The sequence below is a fragment of the Urocitellus parryii genome, chromosome 3, assembly GCF_045843805.1.
Source record: "Urocitellus parryii isolate mUroPar1 chromosome 3, mUroPar1.hap1, whole genome shotgun sequence".
Classification (NCBI taxonomy): Eukaryota; Metazoa; Chordata; class Mammalia; order Rodentia; family Sciuridae; genus Urocitellus; species Urocitellus parryii.
The window spans coordinates 28,741,699-28,760,820 of NC_135533.1; the positions used below are offsets into that span (position 1 = coordinate 28,741,699).

General features: G+C 32.5%; 1 protein-coding gene across 4 annotated transcripts in view; it reads left to right on the top strand.

The window, feature by feature from the left end:
• Positions 1 to 19,122, top strand: part of Ankib1 (ankyrin repeat and IBR domain containing 1) — a 123,573-nt gene that overhangs the window by 31,600 nt on the left and 72,851 nt on the right. For all 4 annotated transcript variants that reach the window (XM_026413053.2, XM_026413054.2, XM_026413055.2 and 1 more), the window contains exons 2-3: positions 5,957 to 6,232; positions 16,157 to 16,457. In XM_026413053.2, coding sequence (XP_026268838.1) covers positions 6,045 to 6,232; positions 16,157 to 16,457 — 489 coding nt within the window. In that variant the 5' untranslated portion in view covers positions 5,957 to 6,044. The remainder of the gene's footprint in view (positions 1 to 5,956; positions 6,233 to 16,156; positions 16,458 to 19,122) is intronic.

A 19,122-nucleotide genomic window follows, 5' to 3' on the forward strand; every position in this document is an offset into this window, starting at 1 on the left:
TGTAAGTGGCCAAGATAATAAATAAGCTATCATTTTAGAGGAGATACTGTTAAGAATTGTGATGCCCTGAAATGAAGCTGAGAAAGTTAAAGCTAAAGCCAAACTCTTAGGATAAGAACCCAAGGGTCTAGGAGCTGGAGTTTTCAGCTCAGTGGTAGATCTATTGCCTAGTAAGTGTGAAGCACTGGGTTTTATCCTCAGCACCACATGAAAATAAATAAAGTAAAGGCATTGTGTCCATCTACAACTACCAAAAAAAAAAAAAAAATTCCAGTGGTTCAGCCTTACCCAGCTATATGGCCTTAACTCTGATTATTTTCATGTGTAAATAGCCAATTTCAGGCAAACTCTTTGTCCTTAAAAACAGCCTTTATGTATTTTCTAAGAGTTTGCCTTTACCCTGTAGAAAGCCATTGAAGATTTTATAACTATCACTTCCTTCCTAATGACTACCACTACATACTTTTATAGTCAAATCCTGAACCCTGCTATTGCTAAAGCGGATTATTACATACCCTGGGCTATAGGAGAAACCATATTCTCCTCCAAAATAACATCTTAAAACGTTAAACCTGAATACTAGGATGTGTATTTTTTTTAGTAGAGGGATGCAAATTGGATTCAGGCAGCTGGGTTTTTTACTTTATTTTTAATTTTTTAAATTCTAATTTGTTATATATGACAGCAGAATGTATTACAATTCATATTTCACACATAGAGCATAATTTTTCATATTTCTGGTTGTATGCACAGTATATGCACACGATTCGTGTCCTCATGTATGTACTTAGAGTAATGATGTCCATCTTATTCCACTATCTTTTTTACACCTCTCGCCCCATCCCTTTCCCTCCCTCCCCTTTATCCTGTCTAGAGTTCATCTAATCTTCCCATGCTTCCCTTCTAACCCCACAATTAATCAGCCTCCTAATATCAGAGAAAACAATCGCCATTTGTTTTTTTGGGATTGGCTAACTTCACTTAGTATTATATTTTCAAGGATTATTATTATATATTATTATTATATTATTATTATTATATTCTTCAAGGATTTGTGAATTTAGGATGTTTTTATTCCCTTTGTTATTCCACCCTTTACTTAGTTTTTCCTAACGTTAACATCTTAAATAACCATAGTTCAGTTATCGAAACTGAGAAATTAACACTAGTATATTATTGACTACAGTTGTCCTTTTCTGTTTGTGGATTCTTCAACTTTAGATTCCACCAACCAGGGATCAAAAATATTTGAAAAAAATTGTGTCTATACTACACGAAGTCTTTCCATAAACAACATCCATTGACATAACATCTACACTGTTTTAGGTATCTAAACAGTAATCTAGTCATCTAGAGGTGATTTACAGGAAGGATTATGAGAGGATGTGCATAGATGATATGCAAATGCTGAGCCATTTCCTATAGGAGACTTGAACATCAGTGGATTTTGGTGCCCATGGAATATCTTGGAATAAGTTTCTTGAAAATACTAAGGAATGACTATATTTATTTTATTTATATTTCATCAGTTTTCCATTATTGTCTGTCACTCACCTCCCCGCTGCCATTTCAGACTCTAATCTAGGATTCCACAAGGCCTTTAGTTGTCATGTCTCAATAATTAGTCTCTACTAATCCGTGAACAGTTGTTGTCTTTTCTTGTCTCTCATGGTCTTAACACTTTTGAAGACTGTTAACTGCCAAGTTATTTTGTAGAATGTCTCTCAATTTGAGTAATATTTTCTCATACTTAGGTGGAGGTTATGTTTTTTTTTTCTTTGATGAGAATACTTTGGAATTTAGTTGCCTTTTTTAGTGCATCAGAATTAGAGTCTATGATGGCAGTATGTTGCAGGAGGTATTAGAATTGATAACTTGGTTAGGTGGTATCACATCTTTCTCCACTGCAAAATTACTTTTTTTCACTTTATATTGAATATCTTGGGAGAGATAATTTCAGTATTTGCAGTTATCCTATTTCTCCCCAAACTTTGGTTCACTAATTTTAAAATCCATCTAGTTAATGCAGTAGGGCAAGAAAAAGAAATTAAAAAGAGTACAGGTTAAAGCAAGACTAAGACTGTGTTTATAGGTTATGTGAATTTAATTTAGGCAGTCCCCCCCAAAATCTAGTTTTTTGTTTTTGGGGTTTTTTTGCACTTCCTAGAACTAGTAAGTGAAAATGGCAGGTTCACAGAATAGAAAGTCAGTATGCAAATTCAGTTGTTTTCATATATACTAGAATTTGATTTTTACAGTATTATTTATAATTACACCTCCAAAAGAAATATAGTATAAATCTAATAGTACATATATGTGTAATATAACATTTCATAGAGATTATTACTTAGGGATTTTGATTCAGACAAAGAGGGAACAGTCATTTCAGGCAATAATAGTTGTGTGTAAAAAAAGTAAAAGGCAAATCTGGCAAATTTCTAAGCAAGACTTCTGAGAATAAATACAACTCTTAAATAATGTTTCTTGGTGTATTTCAGGCCTGTTGATCACAATTTTTAAATGAAACAGACTTGAAAATAACTGAAGACCACAGAAAAAGCTTCTAAAATGCCACTAGGCTTTTCAACATGAGTAACAGCAATATTCAATACACATTTAGAGTATTAATTTTTTATTAAGAAGTACCAAGTTACTTTAAGTGCCCCATGTTATTATTTTTTCTTACATTTTTTTAAACATCTTGGATACAAATTATTTTTCCTTTTTTTTCCCTAGAACATTTCCCTAAAGTTATACTCTAATATAGATCAAAGAAAGTTTGTTATTTATTAATCTAACTCAGAATGTTGAACATGTTTGTAATTTGAGCTGCATTCTATCAGGGAAGATAAGACCAAAACAACTGAAAGTTTCTAAAAGTTTCCAAAGTCTTAAGAAAGACCCTTCATAACCCACATGATGTCCTTCATATTTTTATAGATAGAAATAGTGTGCTGGAATTCTTATTGAGAATAATAAATACTTAAATGCTTAGAGCTATACAACAAACACAAGTTATTTCACTAAGAATAAATATATCACTCCGAGTTTCTTTTAAAAAGAGGAAGAAAAAATACAGGCTGTCCTGGAAAAATCCCAGAAGTATCTGTAGTACATTGTGATAAGTATAGGGTGTAGGAGGGAAGGATTTGCTCCTCTGATTCAAGATGAGACAATAAAGGAGTAGGACTTTAAAGTTTTAGTAATCCTCTGAAAGATTAAATACAAAATTAAAGTTATGTAGTATGAGCCAATTGATGTGTGTGTACACACACACACACACACACACACATAAATATACACACAGAGATACATAGGGTGATTATTTGTCAATGCTAACTGGTTATCTTCCAGTAAATACACTGAGGGGCCTTTGGTCCTTTTTCTTTATTTGTAGTTTCAGAATATTTTATTATGCATTTGTATTTGTAGGTTTAAAATTTAAAAATCAGTACCCAAGGAACTTAAATCACCCAAGGAACTTAAATACCAATCACCCAAGGAACTTAAATACCAAGGACCACCCCTAGAGACTTGGTTTAACTCGTCTGGGATATAGGTTAGCCAGTAGAATACTATGAGTTTCTCCTGATTATTAGAATGCACAGCCAAGGCTGAGAGTCATAATTTCTTTTCTTTTTTTTTTTTAGAGAGTGAGAGAGGAGAGAGAGAGAGAGAGAGAGAGAGAGAGAGAGAGAGAGAGAGAGAGAGAGAATATTCCCAATATTTATTTTCTAGTTCTCAGCGGACACAACATCTTTGTTGGTATGTGGTGCTGAGGATCGAACCCGGGCTTCACACATGCCAGGCGAGCACGCTACTGCTTGAGCCACATCCCCAGCCCGAGTCATAATTTTATAAGAAACTTAGAGAAACAACTCATTTGTTTTTTTTCTGTTTATTTCAATTGTATTTTGTTGACATTGTTACTACCCTATACAAATATTGTGTTGACGTATTATTTTTACTTTTTGAAGTTGTGTTTTAGTGTCCAGGGTTATATTAATTGGGTAACATGATAGACTCTTATATTCTCTGTCTCTTAAGTTTTTCTTCCCTCCATTCCATCCGTTCCATCTTCTACATTGTCACTGTAGTTAATTTTCTAAGTATAAAATAATTATATCCTGACCCTGCATAAAAGTTTTACTTATCTGTTTTTTTCAGGTTATCTGGCCTAAACTATCCTCAGTTTTATCTCCTGTTCATTCAGTGCTAGAGACACTGAACTCCATGCATATTCACCATTTACAAAAAAATTGTTTTAGTTGTAGATGGACACAATTTATTTATTTATTTATGATGCTGAGGATTGAACCCAGTACCTCATCATGGGAGGCAAGCTCTTTACCACTGAGCTACAGCCACAGCCCCCATACTCACCATTTTTGCATATAGCTTTTTTTTCATACCTGCCTTTTGCTTATACAAGTCACTAGTTTTGATTATGTGTTAACTTCTGTTGCTGTGACAAAAACCTGTGGCAGTCAGTTTAAAAGGAGGAGAGGTTTATTTTGGTTTGGCTTTTCTAAGGTTTTAGTCCATAGTTACTTGGTCCTGTTGTGTTGGGCCTGTGGTGGCATACATAGAACATCATGGTGGGATCATGTGGCACGAGTCCTGTTCAGCCCATGATGCTGGGAAAGCAAAAAGAATGAGGAAGGAGCTGGGGTCCCAATATCCTCTTCAAGGTCATACCCCTAGGGACCCAATTTCCTCCCACTATCCCCCCTGTCTTGGAGTTTCTATCACCTTCCAGTAGTGCCACTGGCTAGGGACCAAACCTTCAACAAATAAGTCTTTCTGGGGTTGGAGTTGTAGCTCAGTGGTAGAGCAGTTGCCTAGCATCTGTGAGGCACTGGGTTTGATCCTCAGCCTCACATATAAATAAATAAAGTAAAGGTCCATTGACAACTTAAAATATATATGCATATATAAATATTTTTAAAATGAGTCTTTTGATATATTCAAAGTATAGTAATCATTGTTCAATAATAGATTTAGAAATAAGATTTATTGGAATGGAATAAAACTGGCATTTATTGAACACACTAACCAAGAACTCTTACGTACAATACATAAAGTTATTCTTGTAATCCTTGTAGTCATGCCTAATAAACAGTCATTTATTTGCTGTATAAATGGGAATATGAGGCTTTTAGAGGGTAAATAACTTGCTTAAAATCACACATTGTAGGCAAATATAGTATTTTATATCTCAATTCCAGTATTTGTTTCCGTGACCTTACACTACCCACCTCACGTTGCTTTGGCAGTACATGCCCATATGATCTTTATTATAACCTCTTTCCGAATACAGTGCATAAATATCCGATGTTTTTAGGCTTGTTTTGAATTCTTCATAGTAGAAAGAAATATATTTACTAATCATAAAGATAATCTTTTGTTCTTTCTATAATCAGTTTTATTAGTTTCCTGTTATTATCTGAGTTTCAGTAAGTGTGTAGTCTTATATTTGCATTTAAAAAGTTTTCTTTGATTTTATTATAAGCACTGAATGGTTTGTTTTCCTTTACTGTAACTTAAGACCTATTTTGTAATTCTTACTTGAACAAAATTTCTTATATTTACTCTTCCACAAATTGGTTGAGTAGGATTTATATGGAAACTTAAGTGTATACAACCATAAAACTCAGTCAAGCTGATTTCCTGCCCATGTGGAGAAGAAACATGAAAAGCTTGTATATATAGATAACTTATGTAGTACAGTCTATCAAATCATAATAGTCTCTGTGAGAAAATGTTGTAGTTTAAAAAGAAGCTAATTTGGGCGGTGTTAAAAATTTGAGATTTTTTTAGCCGAGATAAAGTTCATAAAACGTAGCATTGTTCTTGCCATTTACATATGCTTCTCAAAGATTTTTTTTACTTTTTTTAAGATGCTGCTTGTGATTACTGTTTTATAATCTAATTTGAATAACTTTTCCTTCATTAGGATGTGAAACATGTTGCAGAAGCATTCAAGAAGTGGCTGACGGAGAAAAGAAAAAAGTGCCACTGCTTATTAGAAAACAAATCAAAACATGGGAAATACAACCACCAAATTCCGTAAAGCTCTCATCAATGGTGATGAAAACCTGGCCTGCCAAATCTATGAAAACAATCCTCAGTTAAAAGAATCCCTTGATCCAAATACATCTTACGGGGAGCCCTACCAGCACAATACTCCATTGCACTATGCCGCTAGACATGGAATGAATAGAATATTAGGGTAAGTATTACTATAAACCAATTGATAACAAATCGGTGAAAGGGGAAAGCAACTGTAATCATTGAAAATATATACAGGTATGTGCATGTTTTTTGGTATTTCAGTGGGTTTAACTTTCTAAAACTGAATATGCCTAAATTATTTGTGATTTTTTTTTTTTATCATACCTAAATTAAAACTGAAAACTTAACTTAAACCAGAAGTTTAAATAGTGAGGTTGGTTCATATATTCTTGTTGCTATAAAGATATTTTGATCCTTGGCAGATTTCATAGGATGAATGAAATATAGTATTTCATTTACATAATCCTAAATATCTTAAAATCATCTTTAATTTACTTAACCTAACATGGTACTAATACCAGGTTCACTAAATTTATCTCCTGGGATTACTTCTTTCCATTTTTATTGCCTCAAACTTGGTTCATCCTTATTAATCCTTTCTCTTAATACTTTAGGTATCTGACTTAAATGATCTTTTTGCAAGTCTGTCCCTTTTATAGTCTCATTTCCAGATTAGTCTTCCTTTCAGTGTTCTTTTTCTAATGAGAAAGTTATAACAATGCCCTATTGTCTTCATTATTCTGTTTGCCTTCCAAAATACTTCCTACTTCTGCCTTCATTCTACCCAGTTAATCTAATCTCTCATTACTCTCTAACATGATCTTGACTGTCAATTTGATTGGTTGATTCCTTCTGCTTTAGGAATTATACTCCCCCACCCTTAACTTTGTTCTTGTTGCTTTTTGATTCTAAAACGTGTTCTTTCTTCTCTAATTACTGTCCTTTAAGTTCTAACTTGGTTTCTGCCTTATATTTTAACTCATCCCAACTACTTGAATCTGAAATATACTTTTTATTCTTTGAAATTCGCATTTAAAACCATACTATCATTAGTAAGCTCCTCTTTGCTAGATTGTAAATACCATAAATACAATGGTAAACACTTAGTGTAATTTTCAATAATTTAACAATTAGTTGCTTAATCTACTAAGGCATTCTAACATGACGTTCTTGTTGAGTATTTTCAGTGAAATTAAAAAACTATTGATGTAGCCCACTAATATTGAATATTCCAGTAATGTTTAACATCAGGTCTTATCTACAATTAAAATTTATTTATAGTCCCAATGTAAAACATATTTAAATATTATTATTACTGAGTTAATGTGTCTATTTTAACACAGAAGAAACCAAGTAGCAAAATATTTTTTGACCATTTGTAGTATAACGTACAGATATACATTATAAATTGGAAAACATTATATAAGAAAATCATGTAAAGCCAAGTATGATGGTGCATGCTTATAATCCCAGTTACTTGGGAGGCTTAGGCAGGAGGCTTACTTGAGTATACAAGTTTGAGACCAGCCTAAGCAACATAGCGAGACTCCCATTTGGAAGGAAGGAGAGAAGGAAGGCCACTGCTCTAAATTATTAGTTTATATGAAAGATACTCATTTAGTCTGGTGATTCTTAAAATGTGTTGTTAGGACTCCTGTATCCTGAGGCTCTTTCAAAGGAATGTGAAGTCAAGAACATTTTTATAATATTAAGATGTGATTTGTCTTTTTCACTGTGTTGACATTTGCAGTGATAATGCAAAAATGGAGGGTTAAAACTGCTTGTGCTTTTAGATGAATCAAGGCAATGGTAATATGACTTGTTGAATTTTTGGTGTATCAAAAACAAATGTCCATAGTTATTTGAAGAGACAACTTTTAAAATACTTTTCTTTTCTAACTGTATAAAGTCTGAATTTTCTGCAAAACTGTACTTGAATCAACTTAACATATTACAAGAGATTGAATTCTTTGAAAATCCAGCTGTCTTCTACTGAACCAGACATTAAAAGAAATTTATAAACACATAATGTCACTCTTTGATCTATTTTTTTAGTTTTTTTTTTGTTTTAAAGTGTTATATATAGTTAATGTGTAATGGATTTTTTAAAATTAATAAATAACCCACAATCAAGCTCTCAGGAACCAGCAGTAATTTTTTTTAAATTGTAAAAGAATCTTATGAACCCAATTTTAAGACTTGCTCTTCTAGTTGATATTCTTGTTTCCTTTCTAAACAGGAATATCTGTCTAACCCTATTATTGGTTATCATTCTATTAAATGAGAATTTAAAAACCTACAGTAAACATGATTATATATTCTCCTTTAGGTACCAGTCTGGATTACTTTTATGATTTGACCATATACTTTATACTTAACATTGTACTTAAAATTTTTATATCTTCAGTCTCCAGTCCTAAAATGTTTTTTTCTTTCTTAATTGTTTGAAGAACACTGACTGGTAATTTCTTTGTTTTAGCTTTTTTAGCATACTGTACTAGAATCAGAGATTATTTTATTTCTGTTCTTTCCTAAGAATAAGCAACCCTACTTCTTTAATTTATGTGTCCTTTTGTTTTGGGAAATTTACTTAGATTGTTCAGAAATACAAATCAATTTTTTCCAGTTTCATTAGAGTATATTTGACAAATAAAAACTCATTTTCTTTAAAGACTGAATCATATTCTACTGTATGTATGTATATTCACAAATTAACAAAAAATATTTAAAATATACATGAAGTTTTGATGTATGGAATCATCAGTTACCAAATCAAATTATATCAATCTCTTCACACTAATAACTTTTTTTTTTATAAGTGTGGTGAGAGTACTCAAGATCTATTCTTAAAGCAAATTTCACCTATTTAATACATAATTATTAACCATAGACACCAAGCTGTACATTAGGTCTCCAGAACTTAATTCATTTTAGAACTGAAAATTTATGCCCTTTGACCATCCTCTCTCCATTTCTTCTACCTCTGACCTCTGGTATCCACCATTTTATTCTCTATGTCTCTGCATTTGCATTTTTTAGATTCTATATGTAAGTGGGATTGTATAACATTTATTTTTCTATGTCTGGTTCATTTCACTTAGCAAAATATCCTCAAGGTTCATTCATGTTATTGTAAATGGCAGGATTTTATTCTTTTGTTTTCTTTCCCCTGGTATTGGGGATTGAACTGAGATCCTGGTGCATTCGAGGCAAATGCTCCAGCTCTGAACTACTTTTTCATCAGTTTTCTTATTTTCTTTTGAGAAAGTCTCTCTAAGTTGCTTAGACTGGCCTAAAACTTGTGATTCTCCTGCCTCAACCTCCTGATTAGCCAGCATACAGGTAGATATGTGTCACCGTGCCTGTCTGGATTTCATTCTCTTTAAAGACTGAATCATATGCCATTGTATGTATGTATATATTTACAGAGGATGTATAGTCTGTTCATTCATCCTTTTTGGCTATTTAGGTTGTTTTTTGGCTGTTGTGAAAAATACTAAAGTTAGCCCAGGAATGCGTATACCTCTTTGAGAAGTATGACTGCTGGATCATAAAGTTCTATTTTTAAATTTTTGAGGAACTTTCATACTGTTTTCCATACTGACTATACCATTTTACATTCCCAGCAGTGTACATCTGTTTTCCATATCCTACGAACACTTACATTTTGACTTTTTATTAATAGCCTTTCTAATAGGTATAAAGTGATAACCTCATCATAATTTTGACTTGCATTTCCCTGATGATTAGTGATAATGAGCATTTTTTTCATGCACCTGTTGGCCATTTGTATGTCTTCTTTAAAACATGTTGTTCAGGCCCTTTGTCCATTTTTAAACATCAGGTCGGTTTTAGCTCTTGAGTTGTAGGAGTTACTTATATATTTTGGATTTTAATCCTTTATCAGATATATGGCTTGCAAATATTTTTTCCCATTCCATAGATTGCTTTTTAATTTTTCATATTATTATTGTAAATGATTGCTTTCGGAATAAGGAATTAACTCTTCTTAATACTTTTATGTCATGTAGAATGAGGCTAAAGAGCATGTGTTCTTCAGCATTAAATAAAATAGCAACTCTTTTAATTATTTGTATATTAAGTAGCTTCAAATACTGCACTGGATTTAACCTTGCTTAACTTTCTAACAAGTTGATAGCATTTATTTTCTCATGCTGCCTCATATAATCTAGTGTGCTTGCCTGCTACTTCAATGTAAACTCTTGTTTATCTTGGCTAGAGTTCTACCTAACCATGACACATATATGTAGACAAAGATAGACCTATCCAAGGATTTTTAGCCACACTAATTTGGGATAAGTGCTTGATTTTTATCTACACTTCCTTTAGGATTATGGTACATGCAGTAGCATGCATCTCTTTGTTCTTTTCTTAGGCAGAATAATATGGCAAAAAGAGGAATTTACAGTTCAGTAGCTAGTTTGCACCTATTTTTCTCTGTACCCAAATGTTGTATGTTTACATCATACTACACCACCCTGCCTTTTTTATGGGAAATAAATTCATACTCAAAGTTACTGCTTAATGTAGCAAAGGGCCATGCATGGACTTTGGTGCCATTGTGTTCTACGTTGAGTATATGATTCATTATTGTGTCTTCTATAGAACAGCTTCTTTGGAAATAAAAGAGACCTGTCTTTGGGTATACATAAAATATGAAGTCTTCAATAGAGTCTGTTTTTACTAAGCATATATTAATATAAAGGTCTGTAGCTTTGAGGATTCATTAAAATATACTTTCCAATTAATGATTTCTATATTTTTAAACTGTTTTATGTTTAAGGAGTTATTAAGTTATTTTTAAATGAATTAAAATACAAGCCTCCTCTCCTACCCCCTAGTTTGCATGCTTATCCCTAAGGGCAAGACCTTACTATGTTTTCTTTATAATATGCTTAATTTCTAGAATAGTACCTGGCAAATAATGAATACTCAATCATTGTTGTACAAAAGAGGAGATTTAAAAGGATTTGAAGGTGTAAATATACATTATTGACTGTGAAAATGGGATTATTGCAAGAAATGTGAGACTGTGGGTGAGAAAACTGATTTTAAAGGAAGCTCAGTTAAATATAAGATGATAGCAAAATATGCAAGAGAAAGTGCATATAAGAAATTAGAACATGGCTTAGAGGTCAGAAGAAAAGTCATATAGGATGACAGAATGTTAAAAATTACCACAGAAATAATAGTAAAAACCTTTTGAGAGAAAGTATGTTTCTGCCACCACTGCTATCATTTGAGTTCTGACCAAACTTAATTTAAAAAGGGTATTCATAGAAGCCATTAAAGGTTAAATGGCTCTGAAAGTGGTTGTACTCTTTGAATTTATTTGGAGAAGAAAATGGAGTCAAAAAATATCTTATTTTCTTCAAGCAGGGATTGGAAGTGGAGCCAATGCCAAGGGTAAAAGTAAAGTTGTGCTGAAAAAAAAATTGAGTATTATTGAAAGATGTATGGTTATGGAAAGCAAGGTAATAAGAAGAATTTCAGGTTTAGAAGTAAAATTAAGGACAATGACAAAGAATTTAACTTTTAGGAAATTCCTGATAGTATAAGAGAATAAAATTTCAGTAAAGTGATAAGAATAGAGTCATTTTGAAGTTAAGAATTAATGTAAAATAAATAGAGGTAACAGTTATTAACTGACTTTGAGAATTAACACTGAAGGAATCTAGAAAAGCCTATGTCTTCTAGATGGGTTATTAAGTTAAGTGAAAGGAATATTTTTTTTCCAGGTTAGTGTTTTACTCAGTGCACCTTTCTATTAATCATCTCCTAACTCTGTTCCAGAATTAACCTTATAGTCAAGTGATAGGAAACACTTCATAACTACCAACATGGTTACAGAAAGGAGTGTATCTGAAGCTTACATATTGACTGACATTCTTCCAACTTATGTTCAATTTCATGGTGATAATAACCTGATTTCTTTCAAAAGAAAACTTAAAGAATAACTGATATATTGGAAAAGGGAATAGAAAAGGATAGAGAAATGTGTTCAAAATTTTGTAGAATATGAATTTTAATAATTTCTAAATTAAATTTTTAAGAAAGTGGATGTTTTTTGTTGATGGCAATACCTCCTAGAAGAGGTATTTATTTTGAGATTATGGTTTTAATTTTAGTTACTATAATCATCATAAATACAAGGAGATATGGAAATTTCATCATTAGCTATTGGTACAAGGAACAATATTTTTTAACTACTGAGCAACATTATAGTTGCATAATAAGACAAATTATCCATGTTTCTGTTTCCTTTAAACAACTGTTTATTATTCTATTTTCTCTTCTACTTTTTATCCATAAATATTCAGGGAATTGTGATAGAAATTGAAATTATTTATTTATACTTTCATTTAGCTATAAGTGTTTTGGGGTAGACTTTTTAGCAACTTTAATTTTCCATTGGGTAGGCAATACCTTGATTTTCATTTCCTGTTTTTCCTTTTGTCACACATTTAAGTATTTCCCAGGTTTTCTATTCAGAATAATACTATTGAATCTTCAGTGTTCCTAGATTTTTACTTCTTTAAATTATTTAAGATACATTTCCAGGAGTAGGTTTACTCAAAGAATCTGAATCATATATTACTTGTTAGGAGCTATTATGTAACTTACTGAGGATCACACAAAGAAATCAATAGAGCTATGATTAGAATATAGTAGTCTGCTACTAGATACTGTGTTCTTAATTAGTTTTATATACTGCCAACTTGAGAGCTCTCCAACCCCATGTCCCTGATCTGGATCATGGAAATTTAATATGCATTCTGTTTATCTGTCAAAATTATATCATGAAATTACTATAGGTGTGACACTGCTAGTGATTCAAGAAAGAGCAGGATATAGGCTCAGCCTTACATGCCTATAAACTAAGTGAAAGAAGAGAACAGATATATAAAAATAGTAACTACAATAGAATGAAGTGAGTTATGCAATGAGGATGCTATGTGAGGACAAAAAAGTAAGTGGTCAACTCAACTAGGGGAAGACAACCTATTGTAAAAAAGAAACTTCTAAGTAAGGTTGGGTTTGCTTTTAGGTAGTCTTGGTTAATTCCTAGGAAACAGCAAAACAAGCATTGTAGAATACTATGAGTGCCTGAAAGGCTGTAAATGCTGTGTGGAGCTGTGGGGGAAAATATGCTTGGAGAGAAAATCTGAGCAAATTTCATTGAAACTTTGGACCTAGGATAAAAGCTGAGCCTTGGCAGCATCATGACTGAATAGAGACTGAGAACTCCAGAGAGATTTATCTCCCAAAAGATACATATATTTGAAAGAGGTTGAGGAGTAGATGAGACCTGAGATCATGGAAATATTCCCTAAATTGTAAAAATCTAATTATTGATCTTTCCTTTCCCTTAGAGACATATTTTACAATCCAAAGGGTCACAGCTCAGGGTCTGTCCCCTAAGACATTCTTTATGCTGAGGGATGGGTTGAATTCTCTGCATCTCCAGAGGGGAGGAGGTTTGCTATACAGATGTTACTATATAACCTCCCAGATTTTTATTTTCAGTGCTTCTTACTGTATTAGTTTCCTATTGCCACTGTCATAATTGCCTCAAATATAATGGCTTAAAACAACATAAAATTTTATTATATTAGAGATATAAAGGTCAGAATGGTTCCACTGGACTAAACTCTAGGTTGTCAGGGCTATATTCCTTTTGTGTCCTTCTAAAATTTGTGTTTTAAATCCTAAACCCCAAGATATTAGGAGATGGAGCCTTTGAGAGGTGATTAGATATAATGTTGGAGGCCTTGTGAATGAAATTTATGCCCTTCCCTTGCCTTTTCCAGATTCCACAAGCTGCCTACATTTATTGGCTCATGTTCCCTTCCTCCGTCTTTAAAGTTAGAAGCATACACCTTTCTGTCTCTCTCTTTTATAAGAATGCTTTATTACATTGGGCCCATTGGATAATCTAGAATAATTTCTTCATCTCAAATTGGTTATTTAATTATATCTGCAGAGTTCCTTTTTATCATTTCAGGTAACATATTTACAGGTTCCTAGGATTAGAAAGTGGATATCTTTAAGGTAGAGCATTATCCTGCCACACTCACCTATAAGGCAAATCCTAGTACATGCAAGGTGGCATCTGATCTGTCTTTTTGCATTGCACCAGTGGGAAAATTGGGATATGGGTAAGTTGACATGATTCTTACAAGTGTAGTAATAATTCATTTATTTCCTGCTCCAGAAAACTCGTACCTACTTTCAGGACAAGCTAATAAATGCAGTTTTTAAAAACCCTGTTAGTTTTAAAGGACCACACTGATGAGCTCTCTAGGGTTTTGAATGGTGAAGCTGACAGATTCAGAGTTATTCAGTAAGTTGTCTGGGTCATTCTGCTTGAGATTGGACCTCTTATTCAGTCCCCCCCACCCCCCAAGAGCTTTCCAACTTGGCTAACTACTACTAATGGAGTGTAGTATGCCAGTTCCTTTATGGTCAGTTTTGTTTTTTTTTTTTCCTGTCAGAGCAATGTATTTGCTAGACTATCCTAAAAGCAATTCAAATGTAATGGATTCAGGATTTAGTTCGTTTCCCTTCCCTTTGCTGTTCTGGACTTGGATAAGAGGAGCCTAATGATCTCAACTAGGGGATGACAACCTGTTGTAAAAAAGAAACTTCTAAGTAAGGTTGGGTTTGCTTTTAGGTAGTCTTGGTCAGTGGAGACAGTAAATGCAGCATTTATCTTCAGATGTGGGACTTTGTATACCCATTTCAGAGTAAATTTATAGGCTGCCTGTATTATAGCAAGTCTTTTCCAACCCATTTTCCAGTATCCTATTATAGCCACCAAATTGGCTCAATTATTAGTCTTAGGACCCTAGTTTATGAATAAATTAGGAATGAGGCATAACTTGTAGATCCAGGTTTGACAGTAGTTAAGGCAGCTTACTTAGACCTGTCTTTCGTAAAATCTCCCACCATCAAATTAGATGTTGGTCTTTGAGAAACAACTACAAGTTAATTCTCATCAGAAGTATTATACCATGTGCTGTTGTCTTTTTGCCTCCTAACCCCTGAGGTGACAGTTTTGGGGCTTTTGGGAAATGACTAGGTCATGAGGTTAGGATTAGTGCCCAAATGAAAGAGGCCCCAGACAGCTGCTTTGCCCCTCCTACTGTGTGAGAACACAGCAAAAAAAAAAACTTCTCTGAGAAATAAGCCCCTACCAGACACTGCTGACACCTTAATCATGGATTTTCCAATCTCCACAACTGTGAGAAATAAATGCTGGTTGTTTATAAGCCATATAGTTTATGGTATTTTTGTTACAGCAGCTCAGGCAAATTTAGATACTATGGAAATATGTGCTCCCTTATTCCAAAGTTTAGTTTGATCACCTTCAGGTAGAGAAAATTTTTCCTAGATTTAAAAATTTAGTCTTAAGACTTATGGATTTTGTGTTTTTAATATTAGTTGTCACCATGGTTGTTAAGTAAATACGTATGATAGGAGAGGGCAGCAAAAAAAAAATGTATATATATATAGTTTCTTAAGGCACTCTAAGACATTTATGTAATTGACATATTAATCTGTAAATTGCCCCTTTGCTTTCTTCTTTCTTTTCCTTTTCATCCGCTACCCCTTCATTTTCCCTTTTCTTCTCTTGTTATTAGCAAGCACTATATATTCTTTTTTTTTAATTTTAGTATTATTCTAGAATGAAGATTTTTGAAATTGTAAGAATCAGTCCTTCAACTTATTGTGAACCAAACACTTCAAAAATTGGATTTTGAGCTAGGCACAGTGGACACTCCTGTAATCCCAGTGGCTTGGAAGGCTGAGGCAGGAGAATGGCAAGTTCAAAGCCAGCCTTAGCAAAAGTGAGGCAAGGCACTAAGCAACTCAATGAGACTCTGTCTCTAAATAAAATTCAAAATAGGGCCTGGGATATGGCTTAGTGGTTGAGTGCCCTTGAGTTCTATCCCCAATATAAAAAAAAAAAAAAAAAAAAAAAAAGGATTTTGAACTTATCTGTTAAATTAGTGATTTCATATATTTCAAGTGGTTTCCATTCTTCCTTCCATTTTAGGACTTTTCTTTTTGGTAGAGATGGAAATCCAAATAAAAGGAATGTCCACAATGAAACATCTATGCATTTGTTGTGTATGGGACCTCAAATTATGATATCTGAAGGAGCCCTTCATCCACGCTTAGCACGCCCCGTGGAAGATGATTTCAGAAGAGCAGATTGTCTGCAGATGATCTTAAGATGGAAAGGGGCAAAACTTGATCAAGGCGAATATGAGCGAGCAGCTATCGATGCTGTTGATAACAAGAAAAACACACCCCTTCACTATGCTGCTGCCTCAGGGATGAAAGCCTGTGTAGAGGTAAAACTTGGTTTCTTTTAATATTCTGAATTATAAAATTTGTATCTTGTTAATATTTAACAATAAGGGTTTGTTATGTTTGTGGTAACAATATTTAAGCTAGCCATTTTTGTCCCTTTTTTCATTCTGAAAGAATCAGGGCCCTTTAAAGTTAAAAATTATCTTTAACTTTATTTTAATGTTGTTTTACCAGGGAAAAACCCACAGCTAACTAGTCAACCCTTTAAATAAACTAGAATCAAGAATAATTAAAAATTTACCAACAAAAGTAGTCATCAATTAAGCATTGTCATATTGAGAGTAATAATTTTAGCCAAGATGCATTCTGATTTTTTGCTGATTTTTTTTTTGTAGCCAATTTATGAAATTTATACGTGTCAGATATGGCAGTATTGAGAAGTAGGCTCTATAGGTATTTTTTTCTAGAATCGATCAGTTAATAAGCAAGGGATAAACATGAATAAATGCTTTTATTGAATCTTTAAAAGCACTTGTTGTTTTTAAACTTTTTTATATTTGGTCTGCATTAAAGTGCTCTTAAGTACATTACATTTGAGTTTTTAACATGTATTTAATATATATATATACCTAATATATGTTACTAATATATATAAAATATCTAACAATACATTTAGATACAATCGTCTATATACATGGGATCTTAGCTAAACCTAAGAAACCATTACTTTTATGATATCACTACTATACATACATCAGAACAGATTTTTCTCAGTTACCACCATTCATGTCATTCCATATATAGCTCATAAAGTTCTTTTATGAGGGAGGTGCATTTTAGGTTGGATCAGAATATTTTCATTTCTAAAAATGTGTGTCTTTATTGGAAAAGCAGTGATCCTAATGGGATTAAATTATGTATATCTGGATATTTTAAATTTAATGTTTCTTTAACATTATACTTCTAAATTGATTAATATATCAAAAATATTGAAAGTATTCTGTTAAAGAATTACAGCCACTTATACAATTCCTTTAGTATATCTGAAGAAGCAGTTCTTTTCACTAATAGCACTCTTATAAACTTGTCTTTTATTTACTGCTGTTGTGATACTTGTTAATCTTTTAAAATCTCCATCATTTTATTTCTTGTGTTTATGTCACCTTTGCTCACTAGTTAGTGAGTGATAGTCATTAACTTGAGATTATTCTTTCAAGCAGTGCTAATATTGATTCAGTGTAGTGGAAGGATAGCCTGGATTTTTTGCAGGGAGTGGCTAATAGCAGAATTTTTTTTGCTCAAGCCTTGTAGATATTGTTCTCATGTTTGTCTCCTATGAGATAATCCCTGCTGTAGTGACTCGCCATTATTGATTTATCTGCATCATATTTCTCAAGTGGACTTGGGTAGAAAATAGCTTATTCTTGATAGTAATAATAATGCTTTTAAAAGGCTGTTTTAATATCTTGCTTCCAAAATTTGTCAATATCATTGCTTTAGTAGTTGTTGATTTTGAAGTATTTTTACAATGATGTACCTTTACCACCTTTATTTTTTGTTTATTAAGGAAAATTAGTGTGAGGTTTATTTTGATATGTATGTGTGTGTGTGTGTGTGTGTGTGTGTGAGAGAGAGAGAGAGAGAGAGATAATATATATTTTAACTCTTTGATCATATCATTGCATAAGCCACACCAGCATTTGATGACTGTTTTCATTTTTCTGTATTCTGAAGAATTCTTTTGACTTAATGTAAAATATTCCAAATATAGTTTTATGAGTATCCTACATTCATTCTAGTACTCATTTCAGATGTTATTTTGCCCATGTAAAGCTTATCTTTAATTTACATTATTTGACTATACTCTCCTTGCCCAGACTTAGGCCCTTACTTACTTTTGATTAATCTCCTGAGTTCCTATTGTGTTTTCTTGTATAAGTGCATAAAATAAATACATTGTAATATGTGACCTACTATATAACTATAATTCTTAGAATATTAGTCTTCAGGTAATGTTGCACTATTTTGATGAACAGGAAAGGTTTAGATTTCTCTTATAAAATTTACTATGGAGGGTACTTTAAATATTTTTTTCTAAACTTCTTTCTATACATCTGTTAGTCTTTGACTATAAGAATAATAGTAATAATAATAATAATAATAATAATACATTTGTATGATGCCTTTTAATTTTCATAGTGCTCATTGTTAATTAAGCATGATATAAAAGTTGGAGTTGAGAGAAATAGTGTCACCAGTATTTATTAATTTTTCATGAAGCTAAAGTATTATCTTGTGGTGAAAGCACTGGTATCTAATCTTGGTATAGTAACTATGAGACTGTGTGAGTCACTCAATTCTGTGATAGTTGCCTCTTGACTGGTTGGGGTAAATAATTTAAAAATTATTTCAAATACCCCTTTTATTACTAATTTTCTATTAGATCATGACTGTAGTAAAGTATTTCCTATTTTTGGTGTCTAGGCATTATAATTAGGAGATTGTTTTTTTCCCCAAGGTTAAGACCAACCCCTTTTTAAAATGTACAGACTTATATTTTTATATTTATGAAAATATATCTTCTCTAGTTGTTGAAATGATTTTGTATGTTTATTTAAGAACAGCTTTGATAAAGTTAGTATTTGACAATTTTATAGATGCATTTGTAATATAAAGTTTTTTGTGCCTCACCATTTTGAACCATGG